This window comes from Phyllobates terribilis, unplaced genomic scaffold, assembly GCF_046119375.1.
Source record: "Phyllobates terribilis strain yellow unplaced genomic scaffold, ASM4611937v1 Scaffold_3__8_contigs__length_932513732, whole genome shotgun sequence".
NCBI classification, from domain to species: domain Eukaryota; kingdom Metazoa; phylum Chordata; class Amphibia; order Anura; family Dendrobatidae; genus Phyllobates; species Phyllobates terribilis.
The window spans coordinates 164,015,055-164,040,069 of NW_027362763.1; the positions used below are offsets into that span (position 1 = coordinate 164,015,055).

At 43.5% G+C, this 25,015-nt stretch overlaps 1 protein-coding gene across 3 annotated transcripts in view; it reads right to left on the bottom strand.

Annotated features, from left to right (window-relative positions):
- The window catches only part of ACP1 (acid phosphatase 1), a 44,915-nt gene that overhangs the window by 12,801 nt on the left and 7,099 nt on the right, over positions 1 to 25,015 (bottom strand). Inside the window, exons 3-5 of one of the 3 annotated variants that reach the window (XM_073674236.1) lie at positions 15,807 to 15,920; positions 14,161 to 14,222; positions 9,705 to 9,810 (exon numbers count right to left, since the gene is read on the bottom strand). In XM_073674236.1, coding sequence (XP_073530337.1) covers positions 9,705 to 9,810; positions 14,161 to 14,222; positions 15,807 to 15,920 — 282 coding nt within the window. Of the gene's footprint in view, positions 1 to 9,704; positions 9,811 to 14,160; positions 14,223 to 15,806; positions 15,921 to 15,977; positions 16,092 to 20,049; positions 22,046 to 25,015 lie in introns of those variants that run through there. The other 2 variants (XM_073674235.1, XM_073674234.1) reach the window with 2 other exon arrangements.

The following is a 25,015-nucleotide window of genomic DNA, read 5'->3' on the forward strand; positions in this document are numbered from 1 at the left end:
CTCACCATCTTTTGAAACTTTCCACTCCTTGTGAGAGTACCCCGCGCCTCAGGGCCTGTAAGCTGGGCGGGTCTCAGAAAACTGTCCCAGAATGTTGACAGTGTTCCCCTGCCTCTGCTGGATTGGAGTTGCGTCTCTCTCGCCTGTACGCCTTGGTTGGTCAACGAACTGTGACCTCTGCTGCTAGCGTGTTCAGATAGGAATTTTTTTTTAACAGTTCTGCAGCAAGGGCCTTCTGGTACAGCCACATTTTTGTAGACCTCTCCACCTCAGGAATAAGAGAGTGAAAGTTCTCCTTGTAGAGGGGGTCTAAAAGTGTCACCAACCAGTAATGACTGTCAGCCAACATTTTGACAACGTGAGGGTCACGGTTAAGGCAGCGTAACATAAAGTCAGCCATGCGTGCCAGACTGGTAACGGACAAGACTTCCGTGTCCTCACCAAGATGATGACTGACCATGCTCTCCTCCTCCCCCCTGTCCTCAGGCCACCCACGCTGAACCAACTGTATGACAGTTGTACAGGTACTACCATCTACAGCGCATGATGCCAGCTCCTGTTCTTCCTCCTCCTCTCCCTCATTGTCCCCCAATACACGTTGGGATGAGATGAGGCTGGGCTGTGTGTAATCGCCCATTACGGCTTCTTTATCCATCTCATCATACTCTGGCTGCAATGCCTCCTCTTTAATTCTCTGCAGAGAGCGTTGCAAAAGACAAACAAGTGGGATGCTGACGCTAATGATGGTGTCATCGCCACTCACCATCTTGGTGGCCTCCTCAAAGTTTGTCAGGATGGTACATATGTCAGACATCCAGGTCCACTCCTGAGGTCTTATGTGTGGAGTCTGACCTGAATATCGACTGCCTTGTTGCAGCTGGTACTCCACAACTGCTCTCTTCTGCTCACAAATCCTTTGCAACATGTGGAGGGTAGAGTTCCAACGTGTGGGGACATCACACACCAGTCGGTGTGCCGGAAGCTGCAAACGCTGCTGCAACACAGCAAGGGCGGCGGAAGCTGTAGCCGACTTCCAAAAATGAGCTGACAGGCGGCGTACTTTGACGAGCAGATCTGGCAACTCGGGGTACGATTTAAGAAACCGCTGAACCACGAGGTTAAGCACATGAGCCAGGCATGGTATGTGTGTGATCTCGCCTCACCTCAGAGCTGCCACCAGGTTACGGCCAGGGTCACACACGACCATGCCTGGATGTAGGTTCAGCGGTCTCAGCCACAGATCTGCCTGCTCTTTCACAGCTGTCCACAACTCACAAGCAGTGTGAGGTTTATCACCTAAGCTTATGAGTTTCAGCACAGCCTGTTGCCGCTTGGCTGAGGCAATACTGCAGTGCTTCCAGCTTGTAACTGATGTGGTGATATCTGAGATGGAGGCTGAACATGAGGAGAAGGATGATGCGCAGGAGCTGTACACTGTGGGGGCAACTCTGACTGACATAGGGCCCGCAATCCTCGATGTGGGGAGGATGTGTTCCATCCCAAGGTCTGACTGGGTCCCGGCTTCCACTATGTTTACCCAGTGTGCCGTCAGGGAGATGTACCGTCCGTGGCCACAAGCCACCGCGTTGTTGAGGGCACATGCTTGTGTAGTGCGGGGATGGCACCCAGGGCAAAATAGTGTCGGCTGGGGACAGAGTACCGAGGGACGGCCACCGCCATAAGGTTACGGAAGGATTCCGTCTCCACCAGCCTAAAAGGCAGGATTTCCAACGCAAGCAGTCGTGAAATGTGCGAATTTAGGACTGTGGCCTGTGGGGCGTTGGCTGTGAATTTGCGCTTTCGTTCAAAGCTCTGGGATATGGACAATTGAACGCTGCGGTGGGACGTGGACGTTGATGCTGTTTCTTGAGAAACTGCCATAACAAGTGAAGACAGAGATGAGGGGGCATCTTTGCATGCAGTATGGACAGGGGATTGCCTTGCACGCACAACAGGGGGTTCTATTACATGCACAGCAGCGGAAGAAGCAGTGGCGACACCCGCTGACACTGGTGGTGGACCCTGGGGTTCGCCCCACAAAGTCGGGTGCTTTGCTGACATGTGCCTGATCATGCTGGTGGTGGTCAGGCTGGTAGTTTTGTCACCCCTGCTGATGCTGACATGGCCGGTGGTACAAATGGCCTTTTTGAGGTTATCAGCAGAGACTTTAAAAAAATTCCAGACTCTGGAAGACGTACAGGTTGTACTGGCAACGTCCCTCGTGTTGGTGTTACGGGGAACTGTTGCCCGCATTCTGTGTGCGGCCAACACACTGCTTCTTCCTGTCTGTTGGGGTACTTCGCCTCCCTCCCCCTGTGTGCTGCTGGCCTCGCTCTGCGTGTCCTCCTGCCACGTTGGGTCAGTTACTAGATCATCCACCACCTCCTCCTCTTCCACTTGCGCACCACGATTCTCCTCCTCACTTTGTGGAAATTGTGTCTCGTCATCGTCCACCTCTTGTGACAAATTGCCAGCGTCGACTTCCTGTGGCCGTGGCTGTTGAAAATATTTGGGCATCGCTACATGGAATCTCCTCTTCCACCACTTCAAGCGGAGCAGGCGAGGGGCACAAATATGGAAATGGACCAGTGAACAGCACTTCAGAGTGTCCAAGTGTGGGATCAGTTGCTGTCTGACGACACTCGGCATGGTGGGAGGAAGGAGCATCAGGGTGAGGAGGAGTATGCGGTCGAGACTCACGGCTACTAAAACTTGACCGTGTGGAAGACAGACCGGAGGTGGTGGTGCCCAGGTAACTGGAAGTATTATCTGCTATCCAATTAATAACATGTTCACACTGATCAGTTCGCAATACTAGTGTTGTAGTGTGCTTCCCTAGTAATTCGGTCAACAAGTGGGAGCGAGAAGATGTGGCAGTTGGTTGTGGCACATTTTCACCTTGGCCACGGCCCCGTCCTCTACACGCACCATCACCAGAACATCCAGTTCCACGTCCCTTGCCATGCGTCTTGCCCATTGTAAATGAAGTAAAATAGCTTACACTCGCACTATCAATGGAAAAAGGGTAATAAAAAGGAGATTAGAACCGTGGAAGAGGAAAACCACAGTTCTATCTCTCTGGCCTACACCAGACTCTTTTAAACAGATATATTGGTGTCTGAACAGTCAGGGAGACACTCAAGTTTTGATTTTTTTTGTTTTTTTTTTGGGGGGGGGGGGGGGGGATACCAAAAGGTTAATAAGATGCGTATTTGTACAGTCTGACTGAGGGAAAAAAAAATACAGGATTTAGATGAAAAAAAAAAAAAAAGGAATTTTCCTGGCCCCTGAGACCGGGGGATAAGTCTAGCAATTTGACCAACAGGAGCAGAAAGGACTGTAATGCAGCGTTTGCTGGTATAACCACTGAGTCTCCTATACAGCCTGCCTGATATCTGTGATGGATATTATTCCTGAGAAGGACTGTTTGTTTGATTTGGCAGGCTTTAGAGACCCTACACTACCTATTTCGCACTATATATCTCTCCCTAACTCAGCAGCACTCTCCCTACACTGTCTGATCCGGAGCGACTGTATCCAAGATGGCGGCGCCCGGTTTTAAATACTCGAGGTGACGCTGTGCGGCCAGCCAATCACTGTAATGCCCACAAACAACATGGCTGCGGCATTCCACTGACTGGCTGGCAATCCCTGTATGTTCATTGGCTCTGTAAAGAGCGCCAAACGTGCAGGGCGGAGACCCGAGCTCCCGCCCGAGTAACCCGGAAATGCTCGGTGCTCGCCGAACATCCCGAGTAGTGAGATGCTCGGGCGAGTACCAAGCAGCGTCGAGCATGCTCGCTCAACACTAGTGTCTTGCTGTCCTACTCACTAGTTAGGGTTAGCTCAGAGCCAGCCAGGGCTTAGGTACGTGATGGCGCACGTGGGAAAGACCCGCTTAGGGACAATAGGGAGTGCAGGGTGCGGTCTCAGCTGAGTGTTTGGAGGTGTTCCTTCTCTTTCACCAATGTCAAGGCACCCTTTAAGATCTTTCCCATGCTTGCGCTGCATGTTGGACAGTTTCTTGCTCCGGTGTCATAATATTACCTGCCCCATTTTCTCCTTCAGGATTCTAACATGGATCCTGTTGTGACTCTTGAAAAACAGATGCAGAGTCTAGGTTTTCTGGGGCGGCGGAATACATTTATTAGAGAAGCTTGCAAACTGTACTTCAGGCTTCATATACGTTCCTCTGGAAGTGAGGAACAACAGATGGGGATTGTTGGTTCTCTCCTTCAAGGGGATGCTCAATCCTGGGCTTTTTCCCTTCCGATCAACTGAGTCGCTGCGGCTGGTAGATGTTTTTTGCGGCACTTGGCCTCATATATGATGATCCTGACCGAGTCTCCCTTGCCAAGTCCTCACTACCTGAGCTTCAGCAGGGAAATCGGCCAGCAGAGGAGCTTTGTTCAGAGGTCCACAGATGGGCCACTGACACCAGGTGAAACGACCCTGCCCTTATAAGTCATTTTTTTTAGGGTCTATCAGAAAAGTTAAAAGATGCTCTTGCTTTGTATGAAACTCTTGAGTCCTTAGCCATTCAGATTGATAGACGCCTCCGGAATAGACCTGTGATGTCCACTTTCCCAGTAGTACTCTGTAGGGGTAAAATCCCTCCCATATGCTCTGATGAACCCATGCAGTTGGGGGGGACCAGTCTGGACCTCCTACGGTTCACCACAAAAAGGGGGTTTGTTTGTTTTGCGGTCAAAGGGGTCATTTAATTGGAGTCTGTCCCTCCATACCTAAACAGTAAAAAACATAGGAAAAACTTCTAACCCCAGGTTGTGTGGAGGATTACAACCTGAGCGTACATATCTCTGCATGTGTGTCTAGGTTTGTCTTAGATACGAAAACCAAAATTGTTTCAAACTTTTTGGATAGTGGGGCAGGGGCCAATATGGTGGATGCTTGCTTTGCCTGGACATGGTCTCTTTGGTAGTATTCTGGCGAATCCCAATCTCCATATTTGCTATCAACTGCAGCTCTTGGTCAGGAGTGTTTTAAGCAAATTGTGCATAATTTAAACCTTCGAACGGGCCCTTCGCAATGAACTCATTTCTTGCTATGTTCTTGAAGGTCTTCCTTACCCTGTTGTACTGGGCCTTCTGTGGTTGTTTATGCACTATCCTATTATTGATTGGCAATGCAGGGAGATAGTTAGGTGGATTGATTTCTTTAAGAATAACTGCCTGCATACTCTTCTTTCTACTGTCTCCTGGTAAGTGGCTTCCATTCACTTTTTTCTAAAAAAAAATTAAATCGCCAGCTGAAAAACAAACTATGACATTGGTAATAGAGAACGTCTGCCTATTAATTTGGCTTTTGGAGGAGTGGCATCATTTTCTGGAGGGGTAGCTCATCCTGTTTTGGTGATTACCGACCATAAAAATCTGTTGTACCTGTAATCTGCTAAACGTCTCACTCTGACACAAGCTAGATGGTCTTTATTTTTCACTAGGTTTCCTTTCTTCGGCACTTACCATCCTGGGGTTAAGAATGTCAGGGCTGATGGCTTGTTTCGGAGTTTCCCTGGGGGAGGTAGAGTGGATGACTCTGTTCCTAGTCTGCAAGAGGGAAGGATCATTTCCACTGTTTGCTCAGATCTTGAGAGGGAGGTGTTGAAGGCTCAGGGGGATGCCCCTCCTTTCTGTCCTTCAGGACAACTATTTGTTCCTTTAAATTTGCATCTTAAAATTTTAGGAGATCATCACTTGGTTCTTGCAGGTCACTGTGGTAGCAAAGCAACTTTGGACCTTCTTTCTTGTTGTTTTTGGTGGCTAAGGTTACATCAGGATATTGTTCTAACACGCCGCATACTCGTCCATCTGGGTGTCTGCTACCATTAGTTAGTCCTGATAGATCATGGACACATCTGTCTATGGATTTTATTACCGACCTTCCTCCATCTGCTGGAAAGATTGTAATCTTAGTGGTCATGGACAGGTATAGCAAGATTGCACACTTCATTGCCTTATCGGCTCTTCCGAATGCGAAAACCTTTGCTCAAGTGTTTATTAGTGATATTGTGAAGCTCCATGGGGTTCCCTCCGATGTGGTTTCAGATCGGGGGACCCAGTTTGTATCAACATTTTAGAGGGCTTTTTGTTCCTGGCTGGGGGTGCATTTATCTTTTTCCTCTTTCTTTCATCCTCAATCGGTCAGACCAAACGCATGAATCAAAGCTTAGAGACCTACCTAAGGGGTCTCGTTTCAGAGAACCAGGAAGACTGGTCATCATACTTCCCTTTGGCAGAATTTTCATTAAACAATCGTAGTCACGAGTCCACTAGTAAGTCACCATTTTTTGGTGCGTATGATTTTCACCCTCAGTTTTGTACTTTCAGTAGGGAGAAGTCTTCGGGGGTTCTGGGAAGGAAAGTTTAGCTTTGTCGCTCTTTTCTGTATGGCAATGGTAAAGAATAAACTGAAAGCTATGGGGGCCGATATAACCGTATTGCTGATAAACATGTGCCAGGTCCAGACCTGTGTGTAAATGACAATGTGTGGTTGTCTACTAGAATTATTACATTGAAAGTTCCTTACTGGAAACCAGTGCTGTGGAGTCAGTGTTCATTTTGGTGGAGTCGGAGTTCGTATAAAATGGACTGACTAAGACTGGTAAAATATATAATAAATTGGGTTCAGTAGTTCAATGCAGTATGTGTTGTAAATTTTTTCATAAGAATTTGGGAAAGTTCTGAAATGTCGTATAAATGTCTGTTCTATTCCTGATCCTTCGATCTGGCTTTTGGTTGAGAGGAATCTGTGCTGCACTTTATGTACATGCTCAGTAGTGAGGCAGTGCTGTGGAGTGGGAGTCTGAGTTAAGGAGTAGAGAGTCAGTAAAACTGAGTCGATGGTTTGGCTTACCGAGTCCACAGCTCTGCTGGAAACTGACTCCCAGGTTCATTAGTCTGTATAAGGTGGTTACCGTCATTAATCCTGTGGCTTTTCGCCATGAGTTACCGCAAGCACTTAAAACCCATAATGTGTTTCATAGATAGTTGCTCAAAAAATGTTGCGTCATCGAAACAGTCACCCTTACCACTTCCTCCGGTGACAGTGGATGGAAATTTGGAATTTCAGGCAGCAAGAATTGTTGATACTCGTTTTGTTCATCGTTCCCTTCAGAACCTGGTGCATTGAAAAGGTTATGGTCCAGAGGAGAGAATGTGGGTATCAGCATAGAAAATAAATGCCAGTAGGTTGGTTCATTCTTTTCCTTCTTGGAAAAAGTTTCCTTACCTTAGTAGTAAGACTAGTATCTTCCTGCCCTACTCACTAGTTAGGGCTAGCTCCGGGCCAGCCAGGGCTTAGGCACGTGGTGGACACGGGGAAGAAGGACCCATCCATGGACGATAGGTAGCACAGGGTGCAGTCTCGGGGAGTGTTTGGGGGTGTCCCTTCTCCCTATCAGCGTATCAGGTCACCCTTTACCTTGTTTGTGCCGCATGCTGGGCATTTCCTTGCTCCGGCGTGACATAGTGGCAGCAAAACAACGCTAAAACATATTTGAACCTTTACCATATTTGACTGTAGGTACTGCGTTCTTTCCTTTGTAGGCTTCAATCTGTTTTCGGTAAACAGGAGAATGATGTGCTTTAACAAAAAGCTCTATCTTGGTCTAATCTGTCCACAGGACGCTTTCCCAGGATGCTAAAGTATACATGAGTAAGCCAGAATCAAACTACAGTCTAGCTTTTTATGTCTCAGTGTCAGCAGTCGGGTCCTCCTGGGTCTCTTGCCATAACATTTCATTTCATTCAAATATTGACGGATAGTTTGTGCCGACATGGATACACCCTGAACCTGCAGGACAGCTTGAATTTCTTTTAAAACTTGATTGGGGCTGCTTATCCACCATCCAGACTATCCAGCGTTGCAACCATTCATCAATTTTTCTCTGCTGTACATGTCAGTTAGCTACAGTGCCAGGGGTTGTAAACTTCTTAATTATGTTGTGCACCGGACAAAGGAACATCAACATCTATGGACTTGTAACCTTGAGATTGTTGATATTGTTCAACAATGTTGATTCTCAAGTCCTCAGACAGTTCTCTTCTCTTTCCATTCTCGATTCTTAGTGTGGCACACAGACACACAATGTGAAGATTGAGTCAACAGCTCCTGTTTTTATCTGATTTCAGGTGTCAATGCAACCCTCTTCTCGCACTCTTGACACACTGATAACACCGCAGAAGAAATGCTAGTACAGGCTTCCAGTATCCGTTGTTTCAGATGCTGCACATCTCGTATCTTGATGGTATGGTGTGGTATATGGGGTACAAAGATAGTGGGGCCATTCTTCATCAATGGAAACCTCAATGCCACTGGATATCTGAAATTGCTACATGATGATGTGTTGCCCTCTTTATGCACTGAAGATGGCACGTTCCCTGAGTTTTTCCAACAAGATGGTGCACCACCACATTATGGGTGTCAGGTCCGAGCATTCCTACATGAACAGTTTCCTGGAAAGTGGATTGGTCGTCGTGGGCCAGTTGAATGGCCACCAAAGTCTCCCGATCTGACCCCCTTAGACTTTTATCTTTGGGGTCATCTGAAGGCAATTGTCTATGCTGTGAAGATACGAGATGTGCAGCATGTGAAACAACAGATACTGGAAGCCTGTGCTAGCATTTGTTCTGCGGTGTTGCTATTAGTGTGTCATGAGTGGGAGAAGAGGGTTGCATTGATAATGCAAGACAATGGGCAGCACTTTCAACACATTTTATAAGTGGTCATAAACTTGTAAAAAACTCATGAAAGAATAAAGTTACCTTAAAACCAAGCACACCATTGTTTTTCTTATGAAATTCTCAATAAGTTTGATGTGTCACATGACCCTCTTCCCATTGAAAAAAAATAAAGTTGGATCCAAAATGGCCGACTTCAAAATGGCCGCCATGGTCACCACCCATCTGGAAAAGTTTTCCCCCTCCCATATACTAATGTGTCACAAACAGGAAGTTGATATCACCAATCATTCCCATTTTATTTAGGTGTATCCATATAAATGGCCCACCCTGTAGTTCATGTGTAATCAGTCTCTGCCCACCAGCCTCAGCAGGTATTTAATAACACATGCAGATTGTTGTGTGAAATCTGGTGACAGATCTACTTTAAAGAAGATCTTTCACCAGTTTTATCATGTTAAGCTGGCCCCATTATGAAATAATTGCTGCAGAGTCGAGTATATATTCTTTTCCTCTCTTTTTCATGTCTCAGATATTGGCTAGTAGAGTTTACAACTATAACCAAGAGAGCATTTGCAGAAATTTTTCACTACGCAAGCTAACCTTTCCCCTGCATGACGTTGACCAATCATAAGGAGGTAGTGTCATGCAGGCAGGCAGGAGCCTCCTAACCACCCAGCTTTCTCAGTGTGATATGGTAAAAATCTCTTTTATTGACCCCCCACTCCCCCTAGTTTATAGTGGAAATTAGCCTAATTGGCTACATAAACTTTATTAGCAGACAAAAAAAAATTAAAAATGGTCAGTTTAAAATGCTAAAACCTGCAAAAAGTCCTATTACTTTTGCGTATGTGAACAAGACAGCGTTTTCCCTCAAGCGTCTTCTCTGACATCCTTACGGCAACTTTGAAGCCAGCATTATATTTTTTATTTCACATATAAAACAGCGGCGGCTTCCAAGCGGAGCATTGCTCAATGTTGAAAAGAAGTGTAGAAGAAACTTACGCGATATGGATCTTCAATAATGAGGTGGTTTTGCGGGTCGTAGCTTCCAAGCAGTTCGATTTTAGCTTTGGAGTTTTGCACTTGGTTACATTGACATGTCAAGTCTCTGCAAAACAAGATCCACACATTTAAAGACATCAAGTGCATTACTTAGTCCCAGTGGGGAAAATAAGTATTTGATACCCTGCCGATTTTGGAAGTTTTCCCATCTGCAAAGAATGTAGTTTTTATCGTAGGTACACTTCAACTGTGAGAGACAGAATCTAAAAATAAAAAACATAAAATCACACTGTATGATTTTTACATAATTAATTAGCATTTTATTGCATGAAATAAGTATTTGATATATTATAAAAACAGAACTTAACATTCGGTACAGAAAGCTTTGTTTGCAATTACAGAGGTCAGACGTTTCCTGTAGCTCTTGACCAAGTTTGCACACACTGCAGCAGGAATTTTGGCCCAGTCCTTCTTACAGATCTTCTCCACATCTTTCAGGTTTTGGGGTTTTTGCTGGGCAACAGAGTTCCAGCTCCCTCCAAAGAGTTTTTTTGGGGATCAGGTCTGGAGACTGGCTAGGCTGCTCCAGGACCTTGAAATGCTTCATATGGAGCTACTCTTTAGTTGCCCTCGCTGTGTGTTTTGGGTCACTGTCATTCTGGAAGACCCAGCCATGACCCATCTTCAATGCTTTTAGTGAGGGAAGGAGGTTGTTGGCCAAAATATCGAGATTCATGAATCCATCCATCTTCCGTTCAATACGGTGCAGTCATCCTGTTCCCTTTGCAAAAAAAGCACCCCCAAAGTATGTTTCCCCCACCATGCTTCACGTTTGAGACATTGTTCTTGGGTTGTACTCATCCTTCTTCCGCCAAACATGGCGACTGAGCGGAGTTGAGACCAAGATAAAACTTTTTGGTATCATCTGACCACATGACCTTCTCCCATGCCTCCTCTAGATCATCAAGATTGTCATTGGCAACCAATGGGCCTGGACATGTGCTAGCGTGAGCAGGGGGACCTTGTGTGCCCTGCAGGATTTTAATCCATGACGGCGTAGTGTGTTACTAATGGTAATGTTTCAGATTGTGGTCCCAGCTCTCTTCATGTAATTGACCAGGTCCTCCAGAGAAGTTCTGGGCCGATTCCTGACTTTTCGCAGAATTATCCTTACCCCATGAGGCGAGATATTGCCTGGAGCCCCAGACCGAGGAAGTTTGTCATCTTGTGTTTCTTCCATTTTCTACTAATTGTGCCAACAGTTGTTGCCTTCTCACCAAGCTGCTTGCCTATTGTCCTGTAGCCTATCCCAGCCTTGTGCAGGTCTACAATTTTGCTCCTGCTGTCCTTAGACAGCTCTTTGGTCTTGGCCATGGTGGAGAGGTTGGAGTGTGATTGATTGTGTGGACAGGTACAATTAATACAGGTAATGAGTGCAGAGTAGGAGGGCTTCTTAAAGAAAAACTAACAGGTCTGTGAAAGCCAGAATTCTTGCTGTTTGGTAGGTGATCAAATACTTATTTCATGCAATAAAATGTATTTTAATTATTTAAAAATCATACAATGTGATTTTCTGGATTTTTTTTAGACCCTGTCTCTCACAATTGAAGTGTACCTACGATAAAAATTACAGACCTCTTTATTCTTTGTAGGTGGGAATACTTGCAAATTCAGCAGTGTATTTTCCTCACTGTATCTGAGGAGAGGGGTCCTATATCTGAAACCACTGAAATGAAGGGTTATTTAAACAAAAAAAAAAACACCAAGACAGTTGAACTAATTATTTTATGTATACATTTTTAACATTTACTAAATTGTATGCAGCTACAATTTAAACGGTGATCAGAAAAATGCCCATACGGAAAAAATAACTGTTTATTAAAGACGGCCAAGGCTGTATTCACACACACGGAAAATTGCCCACATAGACAAAATAAAAGTTTATTAGGAGGTCTAATAACAATAACCCCAGCTTATTAAACAACCATTGCACAACTGGAAATTAGCCAATCTTCCACCTGGTGATAGTCCTGTACAGGAGTGGCATCCGTGTGATACAGCGCCTCATACGTCCTCTTTTTTATCTCAAGGCGACCAATCTGTGCATTAGCCAGTGTTCATTTGTGGCAAGCCAGGTCCTTCTGCGATCCATCAAAGAGAAACCACAAGCTGGGATGACGCCTGCGCTGGAACAGGGAATTAAGTGCATTGTGAAATCCCTCACAACAATTTGTAATTTTTGGTGACTGTTCCTGGGCGGCATCACGATGGTTCCATATTCTTAAGGAAATTGAGCATCTCAACCAGCTGCATCCTCAATATAAGTAGAAAAAAAAAAAAAGTAGGCGAGCACCTGATTATAGCATTCTTCATCTGGGAATGTGGCAGCAAACTTATCAAAAGAACATCTCACATCTTCCATTGACACAAAGGCTAATGCAGCAAGAGACTTCAATGTCATTTTTATGTTGATATTGGATTCATATTCGGTCTTCAAACCAACATTTTCTAGTTTTCTGATGAGACTGACAGATAAAAAATAACACTCTTTGACCTCAGCTTGTGGAAAGGCAATCTTTACGAGTCTTCTCAAAATCGACTAAACCTTTTCGTGGTGCTAGATTTAGAATAGCATCATATTTCAAACATTCTCTTAGATGTGTTCATGTCCTTTGTTTGTAGTAAAATGTACAAACATGGCGGATTCGAGTTACCCACCTTGGCGTGCCAAGTGTTCAGTTGGTAAAACACATTGGGCACTTTATCAAAGGTGCCATCTCCATAGATGGTATATGTTCAGTTCAAGCATAAGATCTCCATCGCCTGAAACCTGAATTCTGTTTCGATCATCCCTTCCTGAATCATGAAATATCAATTGACAATACTTTTCTGGAATATAAAAATGTATAGTTTTTGGGTTAGGTAAATTACTATCTGTTCTATAATGGACAAGGCTTCTCGCAAGAGATGATTTTCTTGGCATATGGACTACTACATCATTATTCAAACACAGACAGACACCTTTCCCGTCACATTGCGAGGAGTAGCACTTGCTGCTCTCAGGTCTTCTCTTATTTTGCTTCTGGTAACGTTTGCTACTGCTTTTTGAGGCCAGGAGTCATGACAATGTTCTTTTGGTTCTTGAACTACCTTGCCATCTTTTGTTTTGATAATTGAATGGCACTTTGTAAAGCGATGCAATCTGCATCTTCATGTCACCACTGCATATCTGTGAAATATTCAAACCCCAAGTAAATCATAACTGTTGTTGCTCTGGCTACTTGAAAACTCCATTGCTTGCACTACAAGAAGAAATAGAATACCTTTAGCTATGCTCAAAATACACTTATTGAGGAGAAATTGACAAATTTAGGGCATTCATCGCTGTGGGCTTTTTTTTCCCTTTGGGTAATTTTCGTGGGACAGCGTGCCATCTCTCCATTTCTTGTCTACATGACTGCTGAAGAGGAGAGCGTTGCACTCGTCATTGACGACAGTCCCATAGTCAAATAATGGGCAGCCATTTCTCTCTTCCAATGAGGTGTCTAGTTCTTATAGGCTTGTTATTTTTAAAAATTAAAACAAAATCTAAAATAGCCAACATTTTAGAAGTTGAGGTAAATGGCAAGAATGATACATGTCTACACATTTAATGCCAAACTGCGTTTTGTTCTCTTGCACCAAGAACCAAATCTCTCACCTAATGCACGGCCCCAATGGTCTTAGTGGTTTCTACATTATTCCCCTTCGTATCCGCATGCTTTCCGGAGGATTCTTTTGTTCTTCTGTCTACGCTCACTTTCGACAATTTTCACCTAGATAATACTCTAGTGTTCTATAAAAGTAACAATTCTGTATTATTCTGGGGATTACTACACATAGCTAGGCAGAATAATTCATATAAAAAAAGAGGTTATTCTCCTCTAATAAAGTGATTGTATACCTTTGGGACACCCACGATCTTGACAAGCGTGGGTTTAGCAAAGATTACTTTTTTCTCTCCCCCTCTTGAAGCCCGGGAAGGAAATACTCACCAGTACAGAATATAGCTGAATGTATCAGCTTTAATGATAGTGTATACCTTACCCTAATATACAGAAATGTATAGAAAAAAAATCCCCCTCATCTACTCAGAAGTGCCTGGAAACATACACGATAGGCAGGTATCATTTACCTGTCCTGTTTCTTACAAGGAGATAGGTTTGCGTTACCTACTAATGGCTGATCCCCAGGACGCGTGCACAGACCCTCTCCATTGCTGATGGAAGTGAGCAAAGCAGGAATAACCCGACCGGCTGAGTCCACAGTATGAAAGGGGATCGGACTGATTTTTTTTTTTTCTTTAAATTTAAAGTTTTCATTAAAAGCAAGAACATTTTAACAAAATTGGAGCAAGCATTTATAAAGTAATAAATACATACAATAATGTCTACGCATTTGGAAATAGTCCACTGACCTCAGGTTACTTTCATCCATGCATAGAATGTAGTCACAGGAGAGGAAATCATCATTTGTGATCTGGATATAAAAAGAATTATTGGATTAATCAGACAAAATGACTACATTACTTCATATATTTCTCAATACTAACAGTTCTGGCGATGTCTTGATGTTCCTCGGACTAAAATGACTTGGTCATTGCGCCAATTGTACAGAAGTGATCATTGATCCTGCATGTACGACTAAACCAATATGCCCTAGAAAATTAGCAGTTGTGTGCTCCGTACTCCATCTCCTGTGGCACGACGTCAGGCCCAGTACAATCCTTATGTAGGTAAAGTGGGTTCTCGGAAACGTTTACCCCAACTAGATTCGATTTTCTGGGTCCAGTCTTTGACCATGTGTAAAGATTTAAAGAGATTTTGGAGAAGAAACTGAGCGGAAACTCTACAAAATCTCAAAAAACTTGGGAGTTTCTGCTATGGAACCACAGCAATAAGACTGTACGTAGAATTCAGCTATATGTGAATATGCTTTCGGCTTGAAATTGGCTTTATACCAATAATCGGCATATCAGCTGACACCAGACGACGTTATTACATGATATACTGCTTACTCTAATGACTCAGTGGATGAAGAAGAGTTTTAGAATAGAGTAAAGAGACCCTGAAAAAGGAGAAAAAAAAAAAAAAAAAAAAAAAAAAAGAAGAAACTGACCTGCTCTCCAGCAAGCGAGACGGCCTGTCAAAATGAAAATTACAACAGCAAGAGAGTCCCTGCCAGGGCAACAAAAGCTCACTGTAATGCTACCGTCGGCACCCTCACATGGTTCTCATCCATGAAGGGAGGCATACATACTCAACGCCCCGGCCAGGCGGCATGTCCATTGGCGTTCTCAAAGTTCCCAGCGGTGCGCGATGCCCTATTCTTAAAAGGGCCAGCGCGCCCACCTGCAAGATAGCTCCCATGTAATAGCTGGGAGGCATCCTGTATAAAAAGCACCCTCCCTGATAGGGAGGTGCCAAAGCAAAATGGTATGATTAGTGAGTTGTTAGGTTCCCTGGTCCTTGTGTGGCCAGTTCTGACCCCATATAGTCACTGGTCCTTGTGTGGCCAGTGCCTGAACCCTGAAGCCTCTCTGGCGGTACCTGAATCTATATCAGAGACCAATGTGTCTGAACGTGTACCTATCCGTGTACTCCGTATATCCCGACTGCTAAAACCAGTCTCTGAGTCAGCCTTGTCTGAGACTCTGTGTCTGTAACCATTCTGCCCAAGGATCCCGAACCTAGTAGTCTGAACGGAGCCAGTGTCCATGTCAGTAACCGTTCTGCAGAGGCTCCAGAACCTAGTAGTCTGAACAGAACCGGAGTCCGTATCTTTCTCAGCAAACCAGACCCTTGGGGTCAGTAGCTACAATACCGGGGACTGCCTATGAGTGGTATCTGGCGGCTACCTGCAGCTCAATCCTTACTCCACCATGAGGAGCTCCAGTGAACACCAGGTAGCCACTTAGCTATGCCTCCTTCCTAGGTAAGCCCAGCCCTTTGGCACAGTGGGTCCACGAGCAATGTGCACCACCAGTGGGAGTGACATTCACAGTGCTATCCAAGTAGAAGAGAATTGTGTTGGGAGCTCAGCAGAAGACGGACTGTCCTATACCTGTCGTGCTTTATGCGATGTTTCAGTATCATGGCTTTTAAGGCACTTTACAGCCCTTGAATCGGGGGAGCAACCCACGTTCCAGTGAGAGGTAGCAGCGCTGTCTATGGACCACTGCAATACAAAACATAATGGATAGGATTCAATGACAGAAGGAATGAGGTACATTACCTGCCTGGCAATGTGATTCATGGAGATGCCGTGCTTCGTCATACAGCTCTGGCCTTGATAGTCCGGGGGGCATCCTATTTTATAAGTAGCAGTGGCCGCACTGTCTATGGTCCACTAGAATAAAAAGACAAAACTGTCCAATTAATTGGCACAGCGACAGGAAAGGTCTCACTCCTGTGGCAGCTCTGCACCATCCATTACCAGCAGCCACAGATCATACACCAGCAGCAGTCAGCTGACAAGCCTGGAGGACTGCAGAAATGTCCTGTGTCGTACTACCCAGCAGCTAAAGGAAGAAACAGCAAGAAGAGCGTTCAAATAACTGCTTAACCCCAGGTTTACACCAATCATACGATTAGAGATAATTGCTTTGCCTTAGGCCACATTTACAAGTTCAGTATTTGTAAGCCAAAAGCAGGAGTGGAACAATCAGAGGGAAAGTACAGAGTGGGCCATTTATATGGATACACCTAAATTAAATGGGAATGGTTGGTGATATCAACTTCCTGTTTGTGGCACATTAATATATGGGAGGGGGAAAACTTTTCCAGATGGGTGGTGACCATGGCAGCCATTTTGAAGTTGGCCATTTTGGATCCAACTTTATTTTTTTCAATGGGAAGAGGGTCATGTGACACATCAAACTTATTGAGACTTTCATAAGAAAAACAATGGTGTGCTTGGTTTTAAGGTAACTTTATTCTTTCGTGAGTTTTTTACAAGTTTATGACCACTTATAAAATGTGTTCAAAGTGCTGCCCATTGTGTTGGATTGTCAATGCAACCCTCTTCTCCCACTCTTGACACACTGATAGCAACACCACAGAAGAAATGCTAGCACAGGCTTCCAGTATCCGTTGTTTCAGATGCTGCACATCTCGTATCTTGATGGTATGGTGTGGTATATGGGGTACAAAGATAGTGGGGCCATTCTTCATCAATGGAAACCTCAATGCCACTGGATATCTGAAATTGCTACATGATGATGTGTTGCCCTCTTTATGCACTGAAGATGGCACGTTCCCTGAGTTTTTCCAACAAGTTGGTGCACCACCACATTATGGGTGTCAGGTCCGAGCGTTGCTACATGAAAAGTTTCCTGGAAAGTGGATTGGTCGTTGTGGGCCAGTTGAATGGCCACCAAGGTCTCCCGATCTGACCCCCTTAGGTAACCAATTGGTCCCAAATTTGGGGACCCCAACGATACCTAGGATGCCTCCAAGTGGTACAGTGTTACCAGGAGGAAAGATCAGTGCACCAATTTAAAATCAAGACTGTTGGTAGCAAAAAGAATACAAATAGACCACTTCAAGGTCTAAAAACATTCAAATGCATGTATGACCATTAGGCTATGTTCACACACGTTGTGTTTTTTTCTGCTGCAAATCGGCTGTTAACTTTTCTCTGGTAGGAAAACAGCTGTGTAAAAAACGCAGGATTTGTTGCATATTTTTGACCAACCATTACTTCCTATGGGTAAAAAAACGCAGCAAATACGCAGGTGCGTTTTCTGCTGCAGAAACGCTGAAAGAAGTGACATGCTCTATTTTCCAAATGCGCAAGCAAGGCAGAAAATAAGCAGCAAACAAAAAGCAACATGTGAAAGGAGAATTCTGGTTTCTCATAGACTTTGCTGGTACTGCTAGACGCAGCTGAAAATTTGCATAAAAATCTGCTGCAAAATACGCAGCAAAGCACAACGTGTGTGAACATAGCCTAAGGCTATGTACGCACGTTCAGGATTTGATTGCAGAAATTTCTGCAGCTCTTGGCAGGAAAAACCGCTGCAGAAAAAAAAAAAAAAAAAAAAAAAAAAAAGCATTTTGATGCGTCTTTTAATGCATTTTTGTACATCAATGAATGCTTTTTAGAGCTAAATAAAAATATTTGAGAAAAGAAATGTTTGACATCGCTTTAACCCTTGATTACCGTCATACCTGGGGTGAGTATATTGATTATTTTAAATGATTAAAGAAGGTGTCTGCTGTATTTCAAATTAAGTGTTTTACTCTTTACTTTAGTTTACTAAATGTAGTACTAGTAATGAAAGGGTCTGATTGACAACTTGTCATCACTAAACAAAAGAGCTAGGTGTCAGCTAATCCAATAAACCCGATCTCATTAGCATTTCCACATTTTTAAACTCAAGGAACGTGCCATCTTCAGTGCATAAAGAGGGCAACACATCATCATGTAGCAATTTCAGATATCCAGTGGCAGAGGTTTCCATTGATGAAGAATGGCCCCACTATCTTTGTACCCCATATACCACACCATACCATCAAGATACGAGATGTGCAGTATCTGAAACAACGGATACTGGAAGCCTGTGCTAGCATTTCTTCTGTGGTGTTGCTATCAGTGTGTCAAGAGTGGGAAAAGAGGGTTGCATTCACAATCCAACACAATGGGCAGCACTTTGAGCACATTTTATAAGTGGTCATAAACTTGCAAAAAACTCATGAAAGAATAAAGTTACCTTAAAACCAAAAACACCATTGTTTTTCTTATGAAATTCTCAATAAGTATGATGTGTCACATGACCCTCTTCCCATTGAAAAAATAAAGTTGGATCCAAAATGACTGACTTCAAAATGGCCACCACCCATCTGGAAAAGTTTCCCCCCTCCCATATACTTATGTGCCACAAACAGGAAGTTGATATCATCAACCTTGTTCCCTGGCTATTAATAACAGCTCACAGCTGTTTTGTTGGCAGCTACGTCCTTTCCCACGATCAGCAACCAGCAGTGCATTTTTGCTGCGTTCAAAACGCTGTGTTCTAATGTTACAGCATAGTGAAATCCCATGTCCACTATGCATGCGTCTGAGGATCACCCATGGACACTGACAAGCAGAGCGTCTTTCAAGACCACAGCATGTCAAATTCTATTGCAGAGTCACTAGTCTTCGCAATAGAAATTTGACCACTAGAATATATTGAATGCGGTAAATCCCCATGGTTCAGTGAACACATGTGGATTTACCTGTATTCAATAGAACGCAGCGTTTTGGACACAGCAAAAATATGCTGCATCCAAAGCGCTGCTACGTCCGGATCGTGGGCACATAGCCCAATATAAAAAAATAAATAAATGGATGTAGAGTCCCCCTATAAAATGTAACCAGAAAAGGCTAAACAGGCAGCTGTGGGCTGATATTAATAGCCAGGGAAGGGACCATGGATACTAGCCCCCTCTGCTGCTAGCAGGGCTGTGGAGTCGGTAGCCACAGTTGCGACTCCGACATTTTATCAGGTTCCGACTCCTTCATAAATGGCCAATTCGTAACAATAAATTTACTGTTGTAAAATATTAACATCGTGCTTATTCAGTTTCTCACCATCATATAAGTAACCAGACCACTTAGAGCAAAAACTATATTTATTAGAATACAGCAAATAACTTATATAAACTTTTCTAAACTCTTGTAAGTAAATATGCAATAAACACTGTTAAGCAGTTAATAAGAAGAAATCTATAAATTTGTCCTCAGAAAAAGTATTGTCTCTGTCAGATCCTCCTTCATGGATGCCCTCAAATCTGATCTAATTATTTTGAGAGCAGAGAACAACCGCTCTACACTAACTTGGGTTGGTGGCAAAGCAGTAACCACTCGGGCAACATCTCAGACAATAGCAAAAAAGAAAAAAAGAAGCAAGACAAAAATATATCTCATACCCTACCATAATTATATATAAATGTAAAGCAAAATTGCATAATAAATATAGGGTACTTAGTGAACTATTTTTGATCAAAAAAAGTATACAAGCCGTCCCACCAGCGGCAAGGTGACCCTAAATTGGGACGGTACCTATACTGCCTATATTAAAAACCTTACTGTATATCAAAGTTGAAGTAATGCATATAAAAGGGTAGACAAATAGGACCGGGTCCCAACTCCAGACCACCTAGGCCCGTGGTAAGCTACATATATACCATATACCATATATACCAATCAGCTCAACAAAGGGCAAAAATAGTTCACTAAGTACCCTATATTTATTATGCAACTTTGCTTTACATTTATATATAATTATGGTAGGGTATGAGATATATTTTTGTCTTGCTTCTTTTTTTCTTTTTTGCTAGTGTGAACATGCCTCTGTTTCTTGTATGTCTGCCATCTTAGACCTCAGTTCACATTGTCTGGTTTTTTAACATCTCTGACAATGTCAGGATACAGAGGAATCGCTTGTTGCACTGTTATTTTTGATGAACGGTCAAATTTCTCAATTTCTTTTAGTGCACATGAAAAATTCTGCTGAAATGTACTGGCTGTGTTCTTTGATGGGGATGACTCTTCTATGCGGGAACCCTTTGCACGGTCCTTGTGATCCAAATATTTTTCTAAATTAAATTCTTCATCAGTTGATGATGAGGGTGAAGATGTGGCAGGACGACCAAATTCTTCTTGTTCCTCCTGACTGTTCTGCAACCCTTTCATCCTTACTGCTATTTCAAACAGAGCCTCTTTTCCTTTAGTTAGCTGTTGATCATCTAGAAGAATCCGATGCATTGGGTCTACATAAACAGCTGCCAAAAGAATGTTATTTTGTAATAGTAGCTCCTCTCTCCGTTTCATTGATGTAGCAATGCCACTTGCAATTAACCCTCCTCTTTGGGACAGGCGAAACATCAGGTTCTTCCACTCCTTTAAGAAAATACCTGGAGCTAAGTCCTCTGCTTGTAATTTTTTAGTCACTGTAAATGGGTGCTCTAGCAATTTTTCCAGCTCAGTCACCTGATTCCACTGACTTTCATTTAGCGTCAGTTGAGGGTTAGCCATGTCTACAAGAAAGGTTTTCAGTTCAACCAAGCGCTGAATCATTAAGTAAGTACTGCCCCATCGTGTGGCTTGATCAATAATTGCCCCTTTTCCAGCACGTCTCTTCAAAATTGAGTCAACTTTAGGGGTTCTGGCAACAGTAGCCAATTTTCTCACCTTGCCAATCAGTGCAGCAGCATGTCCTTCTTGCAGACTGTCTCTTATAGCCAGCTGTAGCGTATGCACAACACAGCGCATGTGATGAATGAAAGAACGTATTGACACAGTTTCAACAAGATCTAAACTATCATGTTGCGGTTCATCTGAAGCAACTTCAGTTTGCTCCTCAGTTACAATACTGTGTTCCTCTATTTCAAACATTTCTGTGTCTGTGGACCCAGAATGTTCTTCTAGCTGCTGGTCACCATCATTACTCTCATTCATTAGCTTAATAGTACTTATATTTGAAGCATTGTCAGTTACGACAGAAAGAACTTGCTCTTTTCTAAGTTCATAGTCTTGCAGAACCTTTTCCACCAAGACCTGGAGAAACTCACTGGTGTGATGAGCTTTGGTGTCTTTTACTGCCAATGTCTTGATAACCATTTCATTTTTGTCACAAACAATTGGACATTGATGGCAAAATAGTTCACTCTGTGACATGTGCAGGCATCCATTTTAAGAAACAGAAAGCGTCCCTTGAGAGTTTTTTTTAAGTTCTTCCTTTTGTTTAAAAGCTTCTTCGATTACTAATTTTCTAATACTCTCTCTCCAGAGAAACACCAAGCTTGCGGGCCATTTCCCCATTCAGACACATAAAAGCTGGTCGTGAAAATAATGAAATAGGCACACTATCCTTTACAACAAGCTCTATGATCTGTTTTTTAAATGTATCTACTGTCATTGTCACAGTAACTTTGTCACTGACAAAATATCTTGCAACTGATGGCTGCAAAGTTCTCTGCTCCTTTGTTTGGCTGGAAGAGCTGGGCACTGGTTCATTGGTTTGGATGCAGTCTTTCTCAGCCACTGCTTTCAGTACTTCTGGATGAAAGCGCTGAAAATGTCTCTTTAGATTAGAAGCTCTGGTAGGAGCATTTTTATCTTTGCCTGAATATGCACTGATCTTGGCTTCACAGCATTGGTTTTCGTCTGGATCATTTGTCATACACTGACAGACATAATGTTTTCTATCTTGAGTGATGGTGAAATGTTCAAATACAGCCGATTTAATGTGACGCTTCTTTGACAGTCTCAGGTTTTTAATTCTGCATTCACAATCCAAATGACAATTGTTGTTCCTAAAAACAATTGTACAAAATTATTGCCAGGTCGTACAACTGATATAGTGGTCAGTAATACTGTTATTCCTCATGTACTCAGTTAACTGATGCAAAGTTTGTTGAAAGGATAATACTTTTTACAGTCTTCCTCTTCTGAGTAGCAGCTGTGAGATGCTTGGAAGACGCACACCTAGTAAACATCTAGTCTAGAGGAGGGGCTTTACTACTAAGAATTTGCAACACATTTTCACTTTCAGTTTCATACACTGTAAGTAGGGGGGTTGGGGCAGCATGAGGTTAACCAAGTATAAGATTAGATAAGGGCAGTGGAGAACAGTGACACACAAGAAGTAAGAAATGTCTCTATCTCCAGCAGAACTGCTTATCACTGTTGTTCATAGTTTGATAGAACATATATATTTGAGTAACATTTATAAAATTCATATGAAAGTTCAATTATGAAATATTAATACATTTTCTTTTAAAGCTGGCGTCGGTACATTTCTACCGACTCTAACCAAAACTAACTTCGACTCCACGACTCCGACTCCACAGCCCTGGCGGCTAGTAATATCCCTCAGGAGTCCCAGAAATGGCGCATCCATAAGGTGCGCCAAATCTGGCGCTTAGCCTCTGCCGTATAGCAGTGCAGAGTGGGGTAATAGGGTTGGGGTTCATGTCAGCCTTGTATTGGCGGCTGACATGAAGCCCAGGTTAGTAATGGAGAGGCATCTATAAGACACCCCCCATTACTAACCCTTTAGTAAAGGGGTTTGATGCTTTTTCAATAAAGACACGGCCAGAATAAAGTCTTTTATTGAATAAAATTACACACGATTTTGTCAGGAACGACACCAGCGGGATCATGCATATGACAACGGCTGCCGTCAATTTGTCAGGGATTATGCACACGCAAGATCCCGATTACTCACTACGTAGCTATCGGCAAGCGAGCAGTGAGAATATGGCGTACACACCTCCGGATTCCAACGCATGGAATAGGTGTACATGCCCAGGTACGGTCACTGCCAACTTCACGATAACCCAATTAAGATTATTCACTGCCACCACCAATCAGTCCTGGCCGATTGGACGCCTAATGGGTAGCGTATGGCTTTGGGGGGAGGAACAATTACTGGACAGAAGAAACAGAACTATTAAATTTTATATTTAATCCAAAAGGGAGGCAGTGTTTATGAAAAACTATACAAAAAAGGTTTTACAAAGGGGGACAATACAATACAGAATATACAGTTACACAAAACAAAAAGGGATTAACAGAAGAAACTTACTAGACAGATCACAGAGACGATTCAGTTTAGCTGGAAGCGCTCCAAAGGACCGTTATCGAACAGGACCCGTGCTTACAAAATATGCATTTATGAGTATAAATCCAGGCTCACCTGGACCTTTTATGCCGAAGGAGGGCCCTGCCCACACACTTCCCTGTGATGACCTCACATGGGCTGGTCTCCACCCCTCATAGTTTTACTAAATCGATAACTTCTGCGATCAACCAGCGAGAAGTTATCAAGTGACGCCATATTTTTTACTGCAAATTTACCTTTCTTTAGAGACCAGATATGACCCGTCTGCAGTCCGTTATTTTTGTACTTTTGCGTTATAGCTCACCGGCAGGGCGTACAGATACGTAAAAATATGCGTATTGTTCCTTAGCTAACCCTAATGCTAAAAAATCTGTGTCCCATCGCGATCGGAATTCTAGAACTTCAGATATTCCATATTTCATGTTGGTGTCTACGAGACTGCAGAGTCCACACATGTGCAAACGAGAATGTCCTGGCTATTGTTAAGAGGGAAATAGATTTCCTTTGAGGTTTTAACGAGCGGTTTCCTCTTTCTTTCAATCTCTGGCCCCTGTGTTCAGGTGTCTATCACAGGTCTCTGCTACTCAATACTCATTTTGTATTGTAATTAGCCTGGAGAATTGAGTTTGCCACCTCTTTTATACACGGCTATTTGCATAATAGCAACTGGCTAGAGTGTGAGCTCTTGCTGCTTGCTAGTAAGATAGGTGAGGGGAGGGGTTTGGAGGGAAAGATCTTCAGCATCTTCTATGACTGGTTTTAATAATTTTTTTTTTATTATTCTCCTAATCCTCAAATCCCTTGTCTCCTGTAAAAAAAATAAATAAAAAAATAAAAGACAACCATATCCCTCACCTATCCACCGCCATGACATAATCCGAGTGTCCCAAGGCGATCCAGGTCACTTCTACAGCAGCCAAATCAATCACTGATGTGACTGCTGTGGAAGACAGCATTATACACTGACAGGAGTGTAATCACTCCTGTCAGCATACATCGCTGCGCTGCTGTCTGACTTCACCTGATTTCATCAGCTGATCAGCTCTAGTGACCTCATATACTGCATCAGTGTTGGTGGTAAAATTTGTGAGAAAATTCATAGGCAGCATCGGTGCCATAAAGTGAGGTCCCGGACCTCTCACCTGATCTCCAGCTGATGGACTCCGGTGAACTCAGCCAGCAGCCCGGGTACCACTCCTTCTGCGTTTTTTGCAGCTGCAGGAACGCTACAAAGAATGGACATGCTGCAGATTTAAACACAATGACAATCCTGAGCGCATCAGGATTGTCATAGCATTAGCTCCCAGACGGATTACCTAGAGTTTTTAGTGCATTTTCACGTGGAAAAACCACTGCAAAAACGCCTCAAAAACACACAGTGTGCTCATAGCCTTATTTAACCCCTTAATGGCCCATGGCGTTTTAGTACACCCCAGGCCATCACCCCCGATTCTGTGAGTGCTCCGGCGCTGAGCACGTCAGCTGATTATTACAACTGACATGTGCCCACAACAGCCGTGGGTGGAATTAACATGTTAAATGCCGCTGTCAATCTCTGAAAGCAGCATTTAACATCGCTGTACCGGAAGCGCTGCATTAGCCCCGCCCATCGTGACCCCGATGAGTGGGCATGACAACCCTGGGTCTGCAGCAGACCTCA